General features: G+C 37.6%; 3 protein-coding genes and 1 non-coding gene across 5 annotated transcripts in view; 3 read left to right on the top strand and 1 right to left on the bottom strand.

The window, feature by feature from the left end:
• LOC110067323 (uncharacterized) overlaps positions 1–17,562 on the bottom strand; it is a 156,022-nt gene that overhangs the window by 135,157 nt on the left and 3,303 nt on the right. The window lies entirely within an intron of this gene.
• Positions 1,636–13,133, top strand: LOC110047966 (uncharacterized). Of its 2 annotated transcripts, XM_020753720.2 has the most exons (4): positions 3,006–6,043; positions 8,215–8,731; positions 9,579–11,090; positions 12,702–13,133. In XM_020753720.2, exons 1-3 carry the CDS (start codon positions 4,917–4,919, stop codon positions 9,873–9,875), a joined length of 1,941 nt encoding a protein of 646 aa, XP_020609379.2. In that variant the 5' UTR covers positions 3,006–4,916; the 3' UTR covers positions 9,876–11,090; positions 12,702–13,133. The 2 variants fall into 2 exon arrangements, with proteins under 2 accessions (XP_020609380.2, XP_020609379.2); XM_020753721.2 differs by lacking the exons at positions 3,006–6,043; positions 12,702–13,133 and adding an exon at positions 1,636–2,739 and having other exon boundaries at positions 9,579–10,354.
• Positions 11,059–17,562, top strand: part of LOC149107496 (dnaJ homolog subfamily C member 13-like) — a 7,929-nt gene continuing 1,425 nt past the window's right edge. Inside the window, exons 1-2 of the mRNA XM_089297146.1 lie at positions 11,059–11,090; positions 15,786–15,828. Of these exons, the coding sequence (XP_089153272.1) occupies positions 11,059–11,090; positions 15,786–15,828 (75 nt within the window). The remainder of the gene's footprint in view (positions 11,091–15,785; positions 15,829–17,562) is intronic.
• Positions 17,439–17,511, top strand: Trnat-ggu (transfer RNA threonine (anticodon GGU)). The gene has a single exon. It is a non-coding gene; the product is annotated as a tRNA-Thr (tRNA).

The following is a 17,562-nucleotide window of genomic DNA, read 5'->3' as shown; positions in this document are numbered from 1 at the left end:
AAATCAGTAAAAAATATTTGTAAGGAAACTAAACTCAAAGAGTTTCAATTTAAATTAATCCATAGAACGATAGTGACTAAGAAAGAACTATTCAGATTTGGTATTAAGGCGGACGATGAATGTCTATACTGCGGAGATAAAGATTCAATTGAGCACTCTTTTATCGAATGTATGTTTACCAAATTGTTTACCCAAAAAGTCTTGAGCTGGTTCAACCAAGTGAATGCGTGTCAAATTTCTCCTACCACAGAGGAGACCTTGTTCGGTATTACTGCAAGCTCCCACGACATAGCAATAATACGGAAATTCAACTACACCACCTTATTTATGCGCCATTATATTTATTCAAGCAAGTTAAATAGCCTGGCCATCTCCATTCAGGATTTTATCAGTAAGCTACACATTAAATACAAGCTTGAAAATTTGTCTTAATTAAATGTTTTAGTGAGAAGTACTCCTCCCTCCTCAAAGTCAATACACAGTATAACGTATTGTAAGTAACTGTATGTACAGCAAGTAACGTAAGTAGAGTATTATATTGTTAGCAGTGTAAGTAGCCCGTATTGCAAGTAATTGTATTTTCTGTAAGGAACTGTATTGAGTATTGTATTGCCAGCATAAGTGACCCGTATTGTAAGTAACGTAAGTATTGTAGAACTGTGTTTTGTAAATTAAAATTATTAAAAAAAAAAAAAAAAAAAAAAAAATACAAGAGAGACAAATCTCTAAAAGATACGCTCGTTAGAGCGAAAATTTAATTGAAGGCTAAAATGTATCGCTATCGCAATTCACGAGGGGAGTCCGTGTAGGCCTGTCATATCTTTTGTTTTGAACATACTTGCAATTCAGAAGTTACTACATTTTGCGTTATTACATTTTGCGTTAAAAGAGTTATTACATTTTGCGTTGGAAAGTTATTACATTTCGCGTTGATAACTTTATCACATTTTGCGTTGATGTTATTACATTTTGCGTCAGTATTACATTTTGCGGCGATTGTTATTACATTTTGCGGCGATTATTACATTTTGCGGCGATTATTACATTTTGCGGCGATTATTACATTTTGCGGCGTAACACTTGGACTCCTTGTATTTCTTGCTTTTAAAATGGTGGTAATTTTAAAACAAGACGAATCGATGTCTCTGATATTCTACCGGATTGCTTCAAGCTGCACGCGGCAAAATTCAACCCATTTAACATGACCAATTCTATCTTTTTCTTTTCTATTGAGTTCAATTTCACAGCCATGTATGTCACCAATCTTTCTTTGTTTTCTCGTGTTCATTTGTCTTGACAATCTATTCTCAAACTCATTCATAATTCTTCAAATGTAATTTGAACAAAGGAAATCATTAATAACCCTGTTAAGATCTAAATTAGCACTGATTTTCACCATTTTATTTTACCGTTTTAGTTTTAACTGGAGAAGATATATCAAACAATCGGCGAGAGAGTGTTTCACAATATTTCCAAACACCTCGAAGTTCACGACTCGGTGTTTCGAAAATAGTTTGGTCTCTAAAACCTGCAAGAAACCCTCGTTTCTTGGTAACTATTTCACTCTTTAAAGAATGCTACAAAACACAATTGTTTTTGTTTATTACCATAACATACGTAGTGTAATCAGGCGGCATTAATTTTACTTTTGGCAATTTTTCTGAACTGGCAAAACTCTTTAAAAATGAGAACTTATCATCACCTATATTCTACACTGCTAAGTTTATGGAATCGAAAACTGGTAAAACTTGGACTCCTTGTATTTCTTGCTTTTGAAATGGTGGTAATTTTAAAACAAGACGAATCGATGTCTCTGATATTCTACCGGATTGCTTCAAGCTGCACGCGGCAAAATTCAACCCATTTGAATACAGTGACGCTAAACACGAAATCCGCTCTTGCGACGCCGAGGACTCAAAAGTCGGGTTATTTAAACCTACATCTTTGGTCTGATACATGTGCGAGAGATTTGAACATTTTGTGTAATCTGCCAATGTTTCCGAGAGCTCCCGACAGTAGACAGTTGGTTAACAAAGCAGTTATTGCCGATAACCTTACAGATGCAGAAGGAATAAGGCTATTTGGATTTATTAGCCCAGATAAATCTGGATTTTATCTCTTCATTGTTCAATTTTGTTCTGCTGAAGTTTGGCTCAGTCATAACGAGAGCTGGAGAAATGCAAGGAAGGTATTCGATTCTGAAAACCAACCGAGGGAACTTCGGTTTTCGGATAAAACTGCTCTGGTAGCTGGAAATAAGTATTTTATTGAAGTCGTCTCCACTTGTTTTCATAGGAGAAACAAAATCCAACTTCTGTGGAAAACCCCAAGCAGTTCTACTTTTGAAATAATTAACGGGTCGTATTTATCGCAATACGTAGATGACACTGGTCGGAATCAGTCCTTGGTTTACGATGATTTGTTACCAGATTCGCTCGTTTGTGCCTCAAGAAGGAACAATAGGACATATTTTAAAGCCCAGCCCGAAATAAGCTATTTATCGCACGACGAAGTTAAAGATATTTTACCGTATTGTGAGTACAACCCAAGCTATACCGTAAACTACAAAATGAAGAGGTATGAAGCCGTGACGAGGCATGTTGTCCATTCATTTATTTACCCATTTCCTGAACATATGGACCTTAAAGACCAAAAATATTGGATTTATCCACTGGGAGTAAACGAAGCGAGGAAAGTTGTTGACGTTTTTGCAGGGTCCTTCCACAAGAGAATGCCAGGGTGGGTGAGATATATTTTCAGTGAAATGTTTGTTGTGAGGAGACGTAGAATAATTAGTCGGGCGGTCGCGCTCCTAACCCCCAGGATTTCGCGCGGCCATTTTTTTCTCGCGAATTTCTTTCGCGTCACGCACGACGGACTAAGCGAAAGAGGGACTACTCGTAGTCTAAGGAGGAAACTTGCTGCAAGCAAACTTATTTCTTCTTTTAGTCAACCTATTTTGAAATTCCCTCGGCACTGCATCTCGCCCCGATCCCGAAGGTAGCGTTTTCAATCGCTTCAGATAACGACCATACGCAGTTGTTATGTTGCGGAATTTGACCTCCGCCTCAGCCGCCGATAAATTAAATTTCTCCCCGATTTTTCCCCAGCATTTAGCCTTTTTGTTTTTGTCTTTGAAATCTTTACTGTTACGGTGGTAAACGCACTCATATCGCGCAAATTCCTCCATAAATTTCTCGTTACTAACGTTACCTTGTTCAACGCCAGCCAAATAAGCAGTTGCTTTGTTGCAATGAAGCGTTTAATCATGGGTCGGAATTCAAAATATTATGAGATACGTTTCGATCGCAGATCGCAGAACTTTAGTTTCCATATGATCGCACGATCGCAATTGATCGCAGACGATCGCAGACGATCGCAGAAGATAGAACATGCGATCGTCTGCGATCGTAGGATCGCAGACGATCGCAGATGCGTGTTTCCATATGATCGCAGACGATCGCAGAACTTTTTGCGATCTGCGATCCGCGATCCGAGATCGTCTGCGATCATACGGAAACCAGCCTTAAGTTTTAGCATGCTCCAAACAATGTTTTAGCAACTTACTGAAACGCATCGAAGTTAATTAACAATTAAATTATATGAGGTCGAGATTTCTATCCCATGATAGTTTACGAAGGCGCAGCCCTAGTCAACTATCACGCGTAGAAATCGAGAGCGAACAAGAAGATCTTTAAGATCTTACAACCGCGCTTTTTAAAGTTAACTGTTTTGGTAGCATGAGTGACCCGAAGAAAAAAAAACGAAAAAAAATATCGGTTTTGAACCTATTTCCAGCAAATTTGGCACACTGGAAGCTGAGAAAATTACTCTATTTCCGGTCATCATTTTTCAGCTCTTTTCGTCATATCCCCCCCTCGGGAGGGTTTTGTAAAGTTAGCGAATTAGTTGCAAGCCACCGTAATGGTGATTACTGTCGGCGAAATGTTTATTTGCTAAAAAATTGCGGCCAAATCTTTCGGAGATGGAAGTCAGGACATTTGTAAGGATACAGAAAGTAATTTGGGACCAGTTGCTGACTTGTAAGGCTGAAATTATCCAGAAGTAAGGTTTTTTTAACGTGAACGTAACGAAGGCCACGCGGTGAATAAATTATCGGCTCTTCTCACTGTCTCGTTCTGTTTTTTGTTTCGTTCTCTTTTGGAGTCCGCCGAGGTAATTTTTTCGTCTAAATAACTTGAGAAAAGTTCGAAAAAGATGTTCCTCTTGAATTTTCAGCTTTCAGGCAATAATCCTGGATTTTTTTGACCGAAACGTAGGTTCACTGGTTATGTTAATATGTTTCGGTGGCTATGGGCGACCGTCGCTTCCTTTGTCGACTCACGCAATGAAGCTAGGTTACAAAAAAAATCTAATAATATTTAGTTCTGGTTTTGTTCGATTTCGTTGAAATTTTAATATGATGAAGCTGGATTGTTAACGAATAGATTTTAATACTGCCGATATGAGGTAGCTATTAACGCTAAAGTGATATATCGCTTTGCAACGTATAGGTTCGGCGTGATTTTGTAATCTGAGATTTCTGTTGACCTTGAAGAAACAAGGTTTGGCGAGTAAACATTACCGATTGCGTAATTCAAAGTTGGCCGAGTGGACATCTACGTCTGGTCTCCGACAAAAAAAAAATTAAAAAAAATAAACCAAGAGTAGAACATGAACCGCGCTCGGCCCATGGCCGCGCGGTTAATAATCTTAATGTTCTTAGCTCCTTAGTTCCTCGACGAAACGTGTTAAAATAAATGATTGATTGATTAGTACGTATAAATCTACTAGTCGTTTTTATTTCTTGAATTTTGTACCATTTGGCTTTCCATACACGGAAGCCGCCGACAAGATCCATGGAAACTATTCGATGGCCTGTAAAATGTAACGTCATAAAAATATATTATTAGCTTATGAAAGATGAAATGAAGCATGTAAACGTACACCATATAGACGAGCAGAGCTGGAACAAAACCGGCCGAATACCATGCCAGTCATTGATAGGAACATTTGAAACAGACTGGAAAATGAAAGCGAATCATCATATAGTCTTCATTCCTTCATCTATGTGGAAGCCAAAATGTGCAATAGTTGTACTGCTTCTAATTCTAGGTTTCGAACTTGGGACTTTTATCAAATTTGACGCGTTGGCATTCTCTATATCCAAGGGACAGCAAATCCTTGCTCGATTTGCAAGGCAAGGGCCGAATGATCCGCAAAAAGCAACTATAATTTTGGCAAAGAGAGGGCATTTAAACTTGCATCTGTTTACTGAGACATGTGCAGCAGATTTGAACATTCTGTGTAATTTTCCAATGTTTTCCAAAGCCCCGGATAATAGGCTTTTATTAAACACGACAAAACTTACCAAAGGCTCAACCGGAGGAGGGGCCGGTATAAGACTGTTTGGGTACATCACCCCAGCCAAATCTGGCTTGCACATGTTCACCGTACAATTTTGTCAGGCTGAAGTTTGGCTCAGTCACAACGAGAATTTGAAACATTTAAGAAAGATATCGGACACTGGAAATTTCTCAAAACAGGAAATCGGACTGATAGCTGGACAGAATTATTTTATCGAAGTCGTGGCTACTTGTTTTCGTCAACGAAACCAAATTCAACTTCTGTGGAAGACTCCAGTGAGCTCTGTCTTTGAAATCATCAATGGAACTTTTTTAACTCCCTTTGTGGACGACAGTGGCTTGAATTCCAAGATCTACGATGGATTACTGCCAGATTCTTCTGTTTGCACTTCAAGGAGGTATAAAACTACATATTTCCAAGTTCATCAGGAAATAAGCTATTTATCGCACGATGAAGTGCAAGATATCTTACCGTACTGTGACTACAATCCAAGTTATACTGTCAAGAAAAGAATAAAACACTATCAAGCGATAAGTCGTTATCATGTTGGCACATTTGTTTACCCTTTTCCTGACGATAAAAACCTTAAAAATGCGAATGATTGTCCACTCAACAAAGACGAAGCCTTGGAAGTTGTGCGTATTTTTATGGAATCGTTTGAGGAGAAAATGTTAGGGTAGGTGAAGTCATCTGTGGTAGATTTTATATATCTTATTAATAATTTCTCCACACTGAGCGTTGTCTTTCCAACGGTGAACTTACTGCATTTTGAAAATATAAAATCCGCTTTTTTTTAAAAAAGTATGTACCATGCTTTTGTTGTGTCAAACTCTGACTGTCCCTATTTGTTTCGTGGCTTCTTTACACTTGCTGTATGAAAAGAAATTGGACACGATTTTGGACCCATATGTATGTGAGTAAATTAAAATCGGCGGTTTATCTAACCTTGGGTAAATTTAGCTGTTACAAATTGCAGGCAACTAACTTTTTTTTAATTACTTTTTTAATAAAAAATAAAAATAAAAAACAACTTAGATAGTTTTAAGCCTGCGAAAAAAATATTTTCTTGACAACATAGGCAAAATGTATAATGTTTGTCCAAGCCTTTAATTTCACGTCTTTCACACAAACATGACAATCAAAGTGTTAATGAAAATTCAAAATCGTCAAAATTAATAATGAATTGAGAGAAATGAAAAGCTCGACTTCTGGCAACTAAGTTCGAAGTGGTAATTTCACTTAACCGGAAAGATAAATGTTTGTCTTAAAAAATCGAAGTCGGCGTCCACAATTCATTAAGCACTTTTTTTTTTTTTGAATTAGCTGAGAGTTTCTTGGTAACCATTTCGTGTTCTGTATAATGTGACGTGATCATATCCGAACATTTAAGATTCAAAAGGTGTGACTGAGCAAACAGAGAAAGACATATTCCAATTCTGACTGGCTGAAATTGTACTGCTTCTGTTGCTCTTTCGAAAAAGCACTTTTCGCGGTTAACGTTTGTCGTTTGCAATGCAGTGCTAGTATAATCAAACTTGTTTGCGAGTCAATGTCGGGTAATTTCGTGTATTCTGCCCGAAATTGCCTCGTGTCCACTTTATTTTCCTTGGTTATGTAAATGAGAAAAGTTAATAACAAAAAGGGCTGAAACTGGTCGAATTGGCAGCTTCAATATCCAAACAGGAAATCCCTGCTCAAAGTACAAAACGAAACGTGGCTAATTTGAATGAAATGACGTGACAAAGACAAACAGATTTGGATCAATAAAAACAAATCTGGATAATAAAAAATGTAAACTACATGAGAAAGAAGGCACAAAGAACCCAACAAAAGGCAGGTAATGGTTAAGGCTACTTGGGCTTATTATCCCAAACAAATCTGGCCTAAATGTCTTCACTGTTACTGAGTTTGCCACTCTGCCGAAGCTTCGCTTAGTGATAGCAACGAAAACTGGAGCAACACAAGGGAGGTATGGGAACGATTATGGAGTTATTGACGAGAGCGGACTGACAGCTTGAAATAAGCATAATGATGATGATGATGATGATGATATTGATGACAAAGACATGTATGGCGCAAATGTGACTTACAAAATGATAGAAAATAAAAAATAAAAATAAATAGATAAATAATAATCGTGACTACTTGCTGTTTCGTCTACGAACCGAAATTCAACCTTTGCGTGCGGAAAACTCCAGTGAAAACCTTGATGAGGAACGCAACTACGAATTTCAACGCCAACGGGGAAAAAGCTATTTTTCACACGAAGTTTAACTTCTGATAAGTTTCCCTGAAAATGTGATGGTTTTGCAGGCAACAATATAACTACAGTCTCTCTAAGGAAACTTCCTGTTGATTCTAGAGTCACATGTCCAGAGAAATGAAATTCATAAATTCGCCATTGATAACGGCAAGCATATATGACTGGATTTACGAAAACCGTGTCACTACTTTGAACCAAATCACCCAAATGCACTTTGATTTAACGATTCTTGAAGGCCTTTTAAAAATTTGCTCCAAGCGATAAAAAAAAAAACAAAAAAAAACAAAAAACATAGCGAGAGGGGAACAGGAAAAGGAAGATAAGAGAGTGGCGAAAAAACAGACTGACATTGCCTGCTTATGATTTTTATATCAGTTCTACTCCGTTTGAGCAGGGTGCGATTTCTATAACACTGTTTTCATAACTACAGACATATATATATATATATATATATATATATATATATATATATATATATATATATATGTATATATATATATGCATATATATATATATATACTTATTTGATGAAACATGTTTACCTGTATAACTCCATCTTACTTATGTTTGCTTTTCCTACGCAGAAAATTTGTGCTAAATGAAATACGAAATGTTGAACGGAAGACCGATAAGGAGAGGGGCGAGCGATACCTGATAGAGCTCGAACTGGTGGACTTAAAAAACAACAGAAAAGTCATGCTCTCTGAATACGTTTTCATGCCGAATGGAACAAAGGAACTTTGTTACCCCAAACACATTCAGTGGAACAGAACAGTGGATGTTTATCTTATAGTTACAGCCAAAAATCTTGGAAGATGGGTTCACCACTTTATTAAAAACGTGGAAAAGATTTTGAAGGAAACCAACGACTCCAATCTTCATGTTATAATTTACGATTACAACAGTTCAGATATCAACTTGAAAAAGGTGTTAAGGGAGAGTTCTCTGAAAAGTTACATGTTTTTGATTGAAAGTGGTGAATATTCACGGACGCATTCGTTTACCGAGGCTATAAATCTGGTATCGGACCCTCACAGTATTATAGTCATGTTGGATCTCCATCTGGATGTTGCAACTCCATTCATTAATGACATTAGAAAAGTAAGTTTACTTGATAATGTTTTTATTTTTTTCCTGTGTGTTCACCAAACTATTTCTAGTTTGTCATGAAAAAGGATCTTGCTTTGTCTTATTATGGGACACCCAAACTAAAACCAAGCAGTATTTTTCGAGAAAAACTTAAATTGTTGACCGTGAAGTATCTCGCACCCAGAGCCCCGACAATGCGCGGGCCATTTAGTCAAGCGAGGTCTCCGTCCACCCTTTTTCCCTCCGCCATTCATTGCGTTTGACTAAACGGCTTAAAAGGGCTCGAAGAAATATGTGCAAATTTAATGACCAAAGCAGCAATTTGCCTCTAAAATTCTCTGAAATAACAAAAGAGATCACTGATGATTGTTCTATCATCTTTTTCATACTTTCTTAAGTTTTCTCATTAATCTATCCATTTTAGCTTTTCTAAAATCAAAAATAATTCTGTAATGAGGCGTGTAGTGAAACATACCGCTGCATCACGTCTTTCAGGGGGTCTTCATGAAGGGGAAAGAAAGACTGGCCCCGGAATATAAGTAGAATTGAAATCAACAAAAATAACGATTTAAAATAAGATAAGGTTATTAGCAGATAAACACCAAAATAGATTGCCACAAAGTAGTTCCGTGTGCGTGGCCTATTTCGCGATGTCTATGTTTTTCTTTATTTTTATAAATTCTCTTTCATTTTGCTCATTTTTCGTTTTTTTGTTCTCGCCCCTTTGGGGCTCGTAAAACTACTACGCCACTCGCAAAATATCCGCACTTATTATATGTTAAAACATCAAGTAGAGTGTATGTATCGTGTCAGAAGTTTTCATGTAGGTTATAATTATTTTCTTACAATTTGTTTGTAGCATTGTATCGAGGGTCGCATGGTCTTCACGCCAATTATTGCCCAGATGAAATGTGGTGCAAACCCGACCAAATTAGCAGGACTGTGGCAGGTGTACGGATATGGTATAATAGCAATGTACAAATCAGATTGGGACAGATCAGGGGGATTCCCCAATGATAAAAGGAAATGGGGTGGAGAGGACTGGGAACTAATGGACCAGTTGGTCGGCGTGGGACTGGAGTTTGAACGCATGCGCACAACCCATGTGTATCACTATTATCATTCCAAGAAAGGATTGTGGAGCAACGCGGCCTAATAAGGCAAATAAATTAGTTTCTTCGATACATGCGACTCTGCAGGACTAATCGACTTTTGACTCTCAGAATCGGCTTGGCTGCAGTAGGATCTGATTTAAACAAAATTTGAACGTAACACTAGCCGCTTCGGATTGGGTTTCGTGCATGGGCGGATCCAGGGTTTTTCAAGGGAGGGAGGGGTGGCTAATACTTTGGGGGTGCAGAATCAATGGAACATGCCCCCAAAATGTTGCAATTTGAAAACTTATTTAAAACTGTTACACTAGAAATACTAGCCATGCCACAAACTAGAAAATACGATGAGGTACATGTCCCGAGTATTTGCCTTTATTTCTGCCAAAATATTTTCCAACTTCTTATTTTTTTTATTCATTTTTGCTTCACCAAGAGCTAGCCACCCAGTCCACCCTCTCTAAGTCCGCCTCTGTCGTTGTCATATTAGATTATACATAAGATATTAAATTGAAAGTTAATCTTATCTTAGTTGTGGTGTCTTTGCCTTGCTTTTCGTTATTTGGTCTATTTTCTATGAAGAAAATTTATTGGAACAGTACTCTTAATGGAAAAAAGTATGCTTTGTTTCACAGAGTGACAAAGACAGTTCACGGATAAACACTTATCTGACCCTGAGAGAAAAGACCGGCTGCTGGTCGACATATTTACCAAAAGGAAGACATAATCGATTCGTGTGGACGGTCTGCGTAATAGCACGTGTGAAAACAGTACAGCCAATCGCCGGGCAGTTTCGAGAGCTAGAGACACCCGGAAGATATCCCTATTCCCGTCCCGTAACAGGCCACCCAAACATTCTAGCCTTACCGCTATTGTAGAAAGCTAATCAATAATGGGAAAATGACGAAAACAGTCATAAGAAGTCGCAGACCTACTTTCGGGTAACATTGAATTGTTCCATGTACTAAAAGTATTTCTCGAGTTTTCTGTCTTTGAACATATCCATAAGAACGCATTCAGCCAGCTTTGATTTTATGATTGTCTCCGCATAAATATTCCGTTGATTGAAGATAAACTAAAAAATTAAAGCCTTGAATGGAGACTTACGAAAATCTACCTAAAACGTACTGTTGTTGCAATGACGTGATGTCACATCCGGTTGAGTATCCCATCATGCACTAAAGGAAAAATCTAAGATCACGTGTCCAGAAGCATGATGTCTTCGAAAATATGGCGGGTGTTTATACGAAGTTTCTTACAAGGTGAGACATTTTGGCGTTTTTCTGTTTTTGTTTGTTTTTCTGCGGCTTGTTCTTAAGTTATCATGAGTAAGATTTATTCCTTCATATTGAAAAGATAGTTGTAGAAGTAAATACAGCGGAAGGAAATGTTTTTAGAAGGTTTATTTGAGCACATGGCAATATATCAGCTTATAAAACTTCATAAGGGCTTCAATACCACAGCTAGTATTTTTTGTAGGTCTAAGCTTCTAAATCACTAGGTTGGTCTTCCTAACAAATAGCGTCCAAGAGCAAATAGTTGTGCATCTTTTTGAACCCAGTTGGAAGCTAAATTGTAGGGCTTTCATTAACGTTTTCAGCAGGTTTCCACAAGCGGGCAAAACGTTTTGAACTGAACTTCTTGACTTTATAAGAAAAACTTTCCTCTAGATGGTCAAACCAGGCAGGCCAAATCATCCTCACAGCTGGTCAATTTGCCTATTGCCTGGCCCTTAATGACACTCCCTGTAAATTGTTGATGTTATCCTTCTAGTCAAATATTAATACAAATCCCTGAATGAAGGTCCAGTTTTAGCCCTACATTGTATTAATAATATTATTATATGGCTAGCTCCCTGAGCAGGCAAGATTAACCAAATCCTGCACTGTGATTGGCTACCCCAGCAGGCAAGATGGCACTTCTTGCCACTCAGGGTTCAAGTACTGTGTCCCACAAGAAAACATTGTTCTTTATCCCATATAACTATTCCTATATTGACCAAGCTTTTTTGATCAAGATGGCTGAATATTAGCCTCGTCCTTTTCTTTTTTTGCATGTTTATGGACTTGACTCTGTTTTTGTCCATTAACATGTAAAAGAAAAATAACTCAGCCAATATCTGACAATCTTGACCTCAGGCTTGGTCATTAACCCATATACATGTATAATTGGACTAACTGGAGCACAATTTAGGGGGTAGTCGGGTGAGTAATTTCAAATTGAACAAGCATGCAGAATGAGGCCGATTACTAATAATCCATCAATGTGTAGTTCCAGAAAATATCCATACTTCCCCCACAGAAGGGTTTTTTCTAACACGTCCCCATCCCTCTGGAAATTCCAGTTAAGCTTCATACATTTCTTTACATTTTTTGGTCTTCCAGAACCCCTCACTCCCCAGGAAATTCCAATCCCTTCTGTGGGGGGAGTATGGATATTTTCTGGAACTGCACAATAACAAATTTCAAGATTAGAAAAGTCTTCAGAGAGTTTTTTGAGCAAAAAACTCTGTAGTGTTTGCCATAAGTTTTAACACTGTAGGAAACATTAAGAAGAAAGGCAGTAAAGCATAAGTAAGTCATCTGTGAATGGCATGGGTATCCGGTTACAAAATTTAGTTGTGACTGGATACCTGCAATTGGACACCCAAGTGACTACACGTTGAATGATGAATTTTTTTATAGCTTCTGTTATCAAAACAGTTTCTGATTTCTGATTGGTCATTCAATGACATGCACAGTCAGGGTGTAAAGTACAAAACTGAGTAATTGTATGGTCACTCAGACTTGCATTATAAATGTAGAATGAATGTATGTAATGTACAATATTACCTTAAGAGTCACCTCATACAGGTACATTGTTTGTTCCCACAGAATGAAACACATCAAGATGAAAGGAGCCTAGATTTTCAAGCCAAGGCATGGTGATGTCAACATGGAAACTATGATTGGTAGATCAGTGATAGCAATAGTTAATAAAGCAGCCTTTAACACTATAACCAGTTTTATCGTAAAAACAAAGTTAATCACAAAGTAACAGGGTGCTAAACATTTTTAGTGGGATATCAAAAATTTGAATACTATGGTAAAGGGACCCAATGGACATGTTAGCATGCAATAACTTTGATTTACACACTGAGAAAATACAGATACATAGGTATGCAAGGGATGGAGGAGTTATTTTCTGAGTGACATGTACGTACATGTAGGTGTTGGAACTGCAATGCATTGGATAAAGATGAAGTACATGTTAACTGTTTCTGTGGGGCTTAAACATAAAGTTATCGGTCTTCATACAATTAAAAATATATTATAATATTAAAAAGATATTTATTGTGTTTAAGCACCCATTACATCATACCAAAAATTGCAAATATCTGTTTCGTTTGGACTTCAACCCATGCAAACAAAATTGGTTAAAAACCATGTTTGCCTGTGTTAGTATCCTGTAATGTTTTGCGTGTTTTCTTAGCTAATGGACTTGGCAAAATGGCATCACAGAGGGTCCATTGACTATCCTTAAAAAATTGACCAGTGCTGTTATCAAAGTATCAGTCATCTCTACACCTGACAGTAACAAACTTAGGTCTTGTGGGCCTGTTGCCTTGACAACAGGCAGGTTCACCTGTAACATCAAGGTCCTATCAAATCATATTCAGCTACCTCAGCCATAATAGGTTGTAATAACCCGGAGAACTTTGGTTTCCCAACTTTCACAGTAAGAAATTTCTGTCTTTTGTGGCTGACAGAGGTTTTGGAGTGGGCAATAGCAGTGCTTTCAGTAAGATTTGAAGTAGGTGTCTCCCTTTTGTTAGCACCTGCCAGAGCTGATAAAAGGGGCCGAAGGCCCATTGTCCTCTAGGGGGGTATGGGGGCATGCCCCTCCCCCCAGAAAATTTTTGAAATCAGGAAGCTCGGAAACACGATTTCCAGTGATTTGAGGCAAAATATTAACACCCAAGCATTCATTATTTTTATCAGAAAAAAAGCATTTTACTGCATAGTTCAATGCAGTCTCATGTATATTATCCACTATTTTCAGTTGTGTATATACTACTGAGAAGTTACATACTGAAGTCAAGACCTTTTAAAAACCAAAGTCATTCACGATATATAAGACTTGGCTTGATGTTAACTTCTTACACCAGATTAAAGACTTACCTGATTGCGTCCATGAGCTTTTTGAAGTAGAACTAGAAGTAGACAGAAACAACAGCATGGACTGCTGCCGCTTCCTCGTGGAACTGACGATGCATGAAAACGAGGCTTCTTAAAACACAAAGTACATCAACATGAAATGTGTGCTGGAGTGTGACCTTTATTGACGATGATGTTTATGACAATGTTACGTTTAATACGCAAACGAAAAACGACTACTTGTGGCTTTTAAAGGAGTAAAATCACAGGGTAGTGTATAAATTAACTATTTGGTTGGTTTTTTAACGTTTTTATTAGCTCTCCAAAACTAACTAACCATTTAATAGGGTGAATTGCTAGTTCCTTTTTATTTGACTCCTTTAATGCAATGCGGGGAAAACAGCCGGCGATTTGCAAGAGAGTACCTGCCGGAGCTCCGGCGGGAGCCAGGTCTTTCTGAAAGCACTGCAATAGTTTGTGTGATGTTGCCCAATTCTTTTCAAAGACCTGAGTAAGCTATTAGCCAGGATTTGAAAAGTTGGTGTCCAAAATGCACTATAGGGCCTGCTTAAATGAACAATAATTTATAAGGCAACATATGAAAAATAAAGCAATTTTCTTTTAAAAGTGGCCATCCACAGGACACCTCTAGCGACTCCCATCTGGCTAAAAGCCTGGACCTGAGTCATTGTTATACATACCTAAGGATTTCAATGTTGAGGGCTAACCCTGCAACAGAGTAGCATTCCATCTAGGGATTGAGGGGAGAGGAGAAACACTTTTTACCACTGTATGCTTCCAAAACCAGCATAAACTGTGGTGTGTTGGATCACTAGGCCTGACACAGAAATTAACTTACCTTCATTGTCAAACCTCTCCCCTGTGCCCTAGTATCTGATGACTTATTTTTAATTGTGTAGTTTGTAAAAACTTAAGACATTAAAGCTGTTATCAAAACATTTCCTATTTCTTAATACATACAAAACAGGAAAGCAACAATGAAAGTATGTGCTGAAACTTAAGAGGAAAAAGAATCATGCTGAAATGTTTGATTCCACATTAAGTGAGGCACAATTTCTTTGTGCTAGGCATGACAGTGCACAATGCAGGTGGAAAATTTTAAATAAATAGAGATGCTACTGTTTCACTGTTGAGCTATTTCACAAAACTGTTGTTATGCGGCCATACTACATCTTAGCCCTTAAGGAGAAGGGTGTACAAGAATTCCTTAAAACTCCAATGCCTGGGGTACTGTTGTTGACGAGTATTCTTTTATGGGAAGAGGACACGTTATAATCTAATGTTGAGCACAATGGACTTTAGATCATGAATTCTGGGTTTGAGCCAATGGTTAGGGTCTCTGCATTGTGTTCTTGGGCATGACACTTTACTCTCACCCCTGGCCTACCTCTCTCCACCTAGGTGTACAAACGGGAACTGGGTAAATTTAATACTGGGTGCTAACCCTGCGACAGACTTGCATCCCATCCCATCCCATCATTGTCAAACCTTGCCACTGTAGAGAGTTGAAACTCTAAACATCTGAATTTTTTTAATTGATGAAATTGACAGACTGGCATCCTATCCAGGAGGGAGTAAAACTGATCAACATCACTTAATGCTATAGAGATTGGGTTAAGCTCAGTGGTGGTTTAGATCACTTGGTCTAATGGACACTTTACCTTACCTTCATAGTCCAAACTCACCCTAGAAGGGTTAAAACTTTAAAAATTTGATGACTTATTTTTAATTGTGGTAGTCTGTAAAACTTAAGAGATCAAGGCTGTCGTAAAGGTTAAAACAGTTCGCATTTCTTACTAGATACAAACCAGAAGGCTGCGTGCTGCGACAGATTCCATTTCAGGTGAGTCTTTGTACAATGTAGTTCATTCTGTCTGGTTGGAAATGTTATCAGGTACTTGATTTTACCTGTGCTGGGAATAATGCCACAAAATACAGGCAGAAAATTAAAACAAATAGAGATGTATATTGTTTAACAGTTCAGCTTTTGCACTGCACTGTGTTCTTGGACAAATCTCACATGCAAATGGAACGAGATATTTTTATTTTTAGTTACAAAGGTAACTTGATACTTTTATTTTTCACAAGGAGTAAATTCAATTAGAGGTCACGAATCGTCGCGTCTAGTTCTTAGGACATCAGTGTTTTAGAGGGGACGAGACTTTAGATTTGAAACAGTTCTAATGTTTAGAATAGTAAGTGCAGGTAACGATTGTTTTGTTCTTGTTGCATGCAAATATAACAAGATATTTTTATTTTTTAGCTACAAAGGGTAATTTGACACTCTTGTTTTTCACAAGGAAGTAAATTCAGTTAGAGCTGACAAATCGTCACCACTCTTTCCCACGAAATGTTTGCTATCTTAAGTTACAAAGGGTAACTTAACGCTTTTGTTTTGTATATGGGAGTAAATTCATTTAGAGTAGTCAAGTTATCGGCTATTGTTCCCAGGATATTTAACAAAAAAAAGCTTTCATTTCTGGACAGTTTGTATGTCTCTGCAGTGGCAGTTTATTTTTATTTGATGGGCATTTTATGACATTCTTTTCAGTTCAATATTTTTAAAGGTAAAAAGTATCAAAACTGCTCAAATGTTCTCTGAAGACTGCGTGGCATCAATTTAAAGTGCAATTTAATTAAATCAGACTTTCAATGTGTCAAAGAGGTTTTTTTTCTTTCTTTCTATTTTCGGTGAAGTAGTGTTGTTGTGTTGTTTTGTGTAAAAAGGGTAAACTTACGACTCATATAAAATGCGAAAAGGTCTCTTAACTTGAGTATTTTTGAGCAAAATCTACATTAATCTGGTATCTACATTAATCTGGAGATGTGTCAGATTACTGTAGTTTGTTCAGTCAAACATTTTATGGCTTACTATTTAGCTATCTTACCATTACTGATGTAACACGTATGTACATCATAAATTCCCAGTTTCTTTCTTGCTGTACATCACAACCAAAAACACTTGTCAAATTAACCAAATCATTACTGTAAACAGCTCCATGAATGCTCCTATCTCTGAGACTTCACAAAAAAAAACTCTTGCACGCCTTATGTGCCAGTGTTTCAATTTTTTGCAACTTGCCTCGGATGCCTTCAACACCCATGGCCAGAATATAATTTTCCCCAAATAGGTTTTATGATATTTAGAAACTTCAATATCTTTGATGTGACGTTTATATGAAATAATTCATATATGAACTGCGGTTGTAGATGAAAGTGAAGAATGATCATCGCAGTAAATTTTCCAATTTAAGCAATTGGAAAGAAGAAGCCTGAAAAAAATCAGGGCCTCAACGGGATTCGAACCCGTAGTAGTGTTGTTGTGTTGTTTTGTGTAAAAAGGGTAAACTTACGACTCATATAAAATGCGAAAAGGTCTCTTAACTTGAGTATTTCATTTCACTCCTCACGGGAAGATATGAACTCAATTAAGTGGCCTCGCTCCCAATGTGTGGCTTCATAGCTCAGTTGGTAGAGCATCGCACCGGTATTGCGGAGGTCACGGGTTCGAATCCCGTTGAGGCCCTGATTTTTTTCAGGCTTCTTCTTTCCAATTGCTTAAATTGGAAAATTTACT

This window comes from Orbicella faveolata, unplaced genomic scaffold, assembly GCF_042242905.1.
Source record: "Orbicella faveolata isolate gen_17 unplaced genomic scaffold, um_ofav_v1 contig_27, whole genome shotgun sequence".
In the NCBI taxonomy this organism is placed as follows: Eukaryota; Metazoa; Cnidaria; class Anthozoa; order Scleractinia; family Merulinidae; genus Orbicella; species Orbicella faveolata.
This window is presented reverse-complemented; position numbering and strand designations above follow the sequence as displayed.

Coding starts and splice junctions, on each gene's coding strand:
- LOC110047966 (XM_020753720.2), top strand. CDS start 4,917: ATGAAAGATGAAATGAAGCATGTAAACGTACACCATATAGACGAGCAG. Junction 6,044..8,214: donor TTTGAGGAGAAAATGTTAGG/GTAGGTGAAGTC, acceptor TTTCCTACGCAG/AAAATTTGTGCTAAATGAAA. Junction 8,732..9,578: donor TCATTAATGACATTAGAAAA/GTAAGTTTACTT, acceptor ATTTGTTTGTAG/CATTGTATCGAGGGTCGCAT.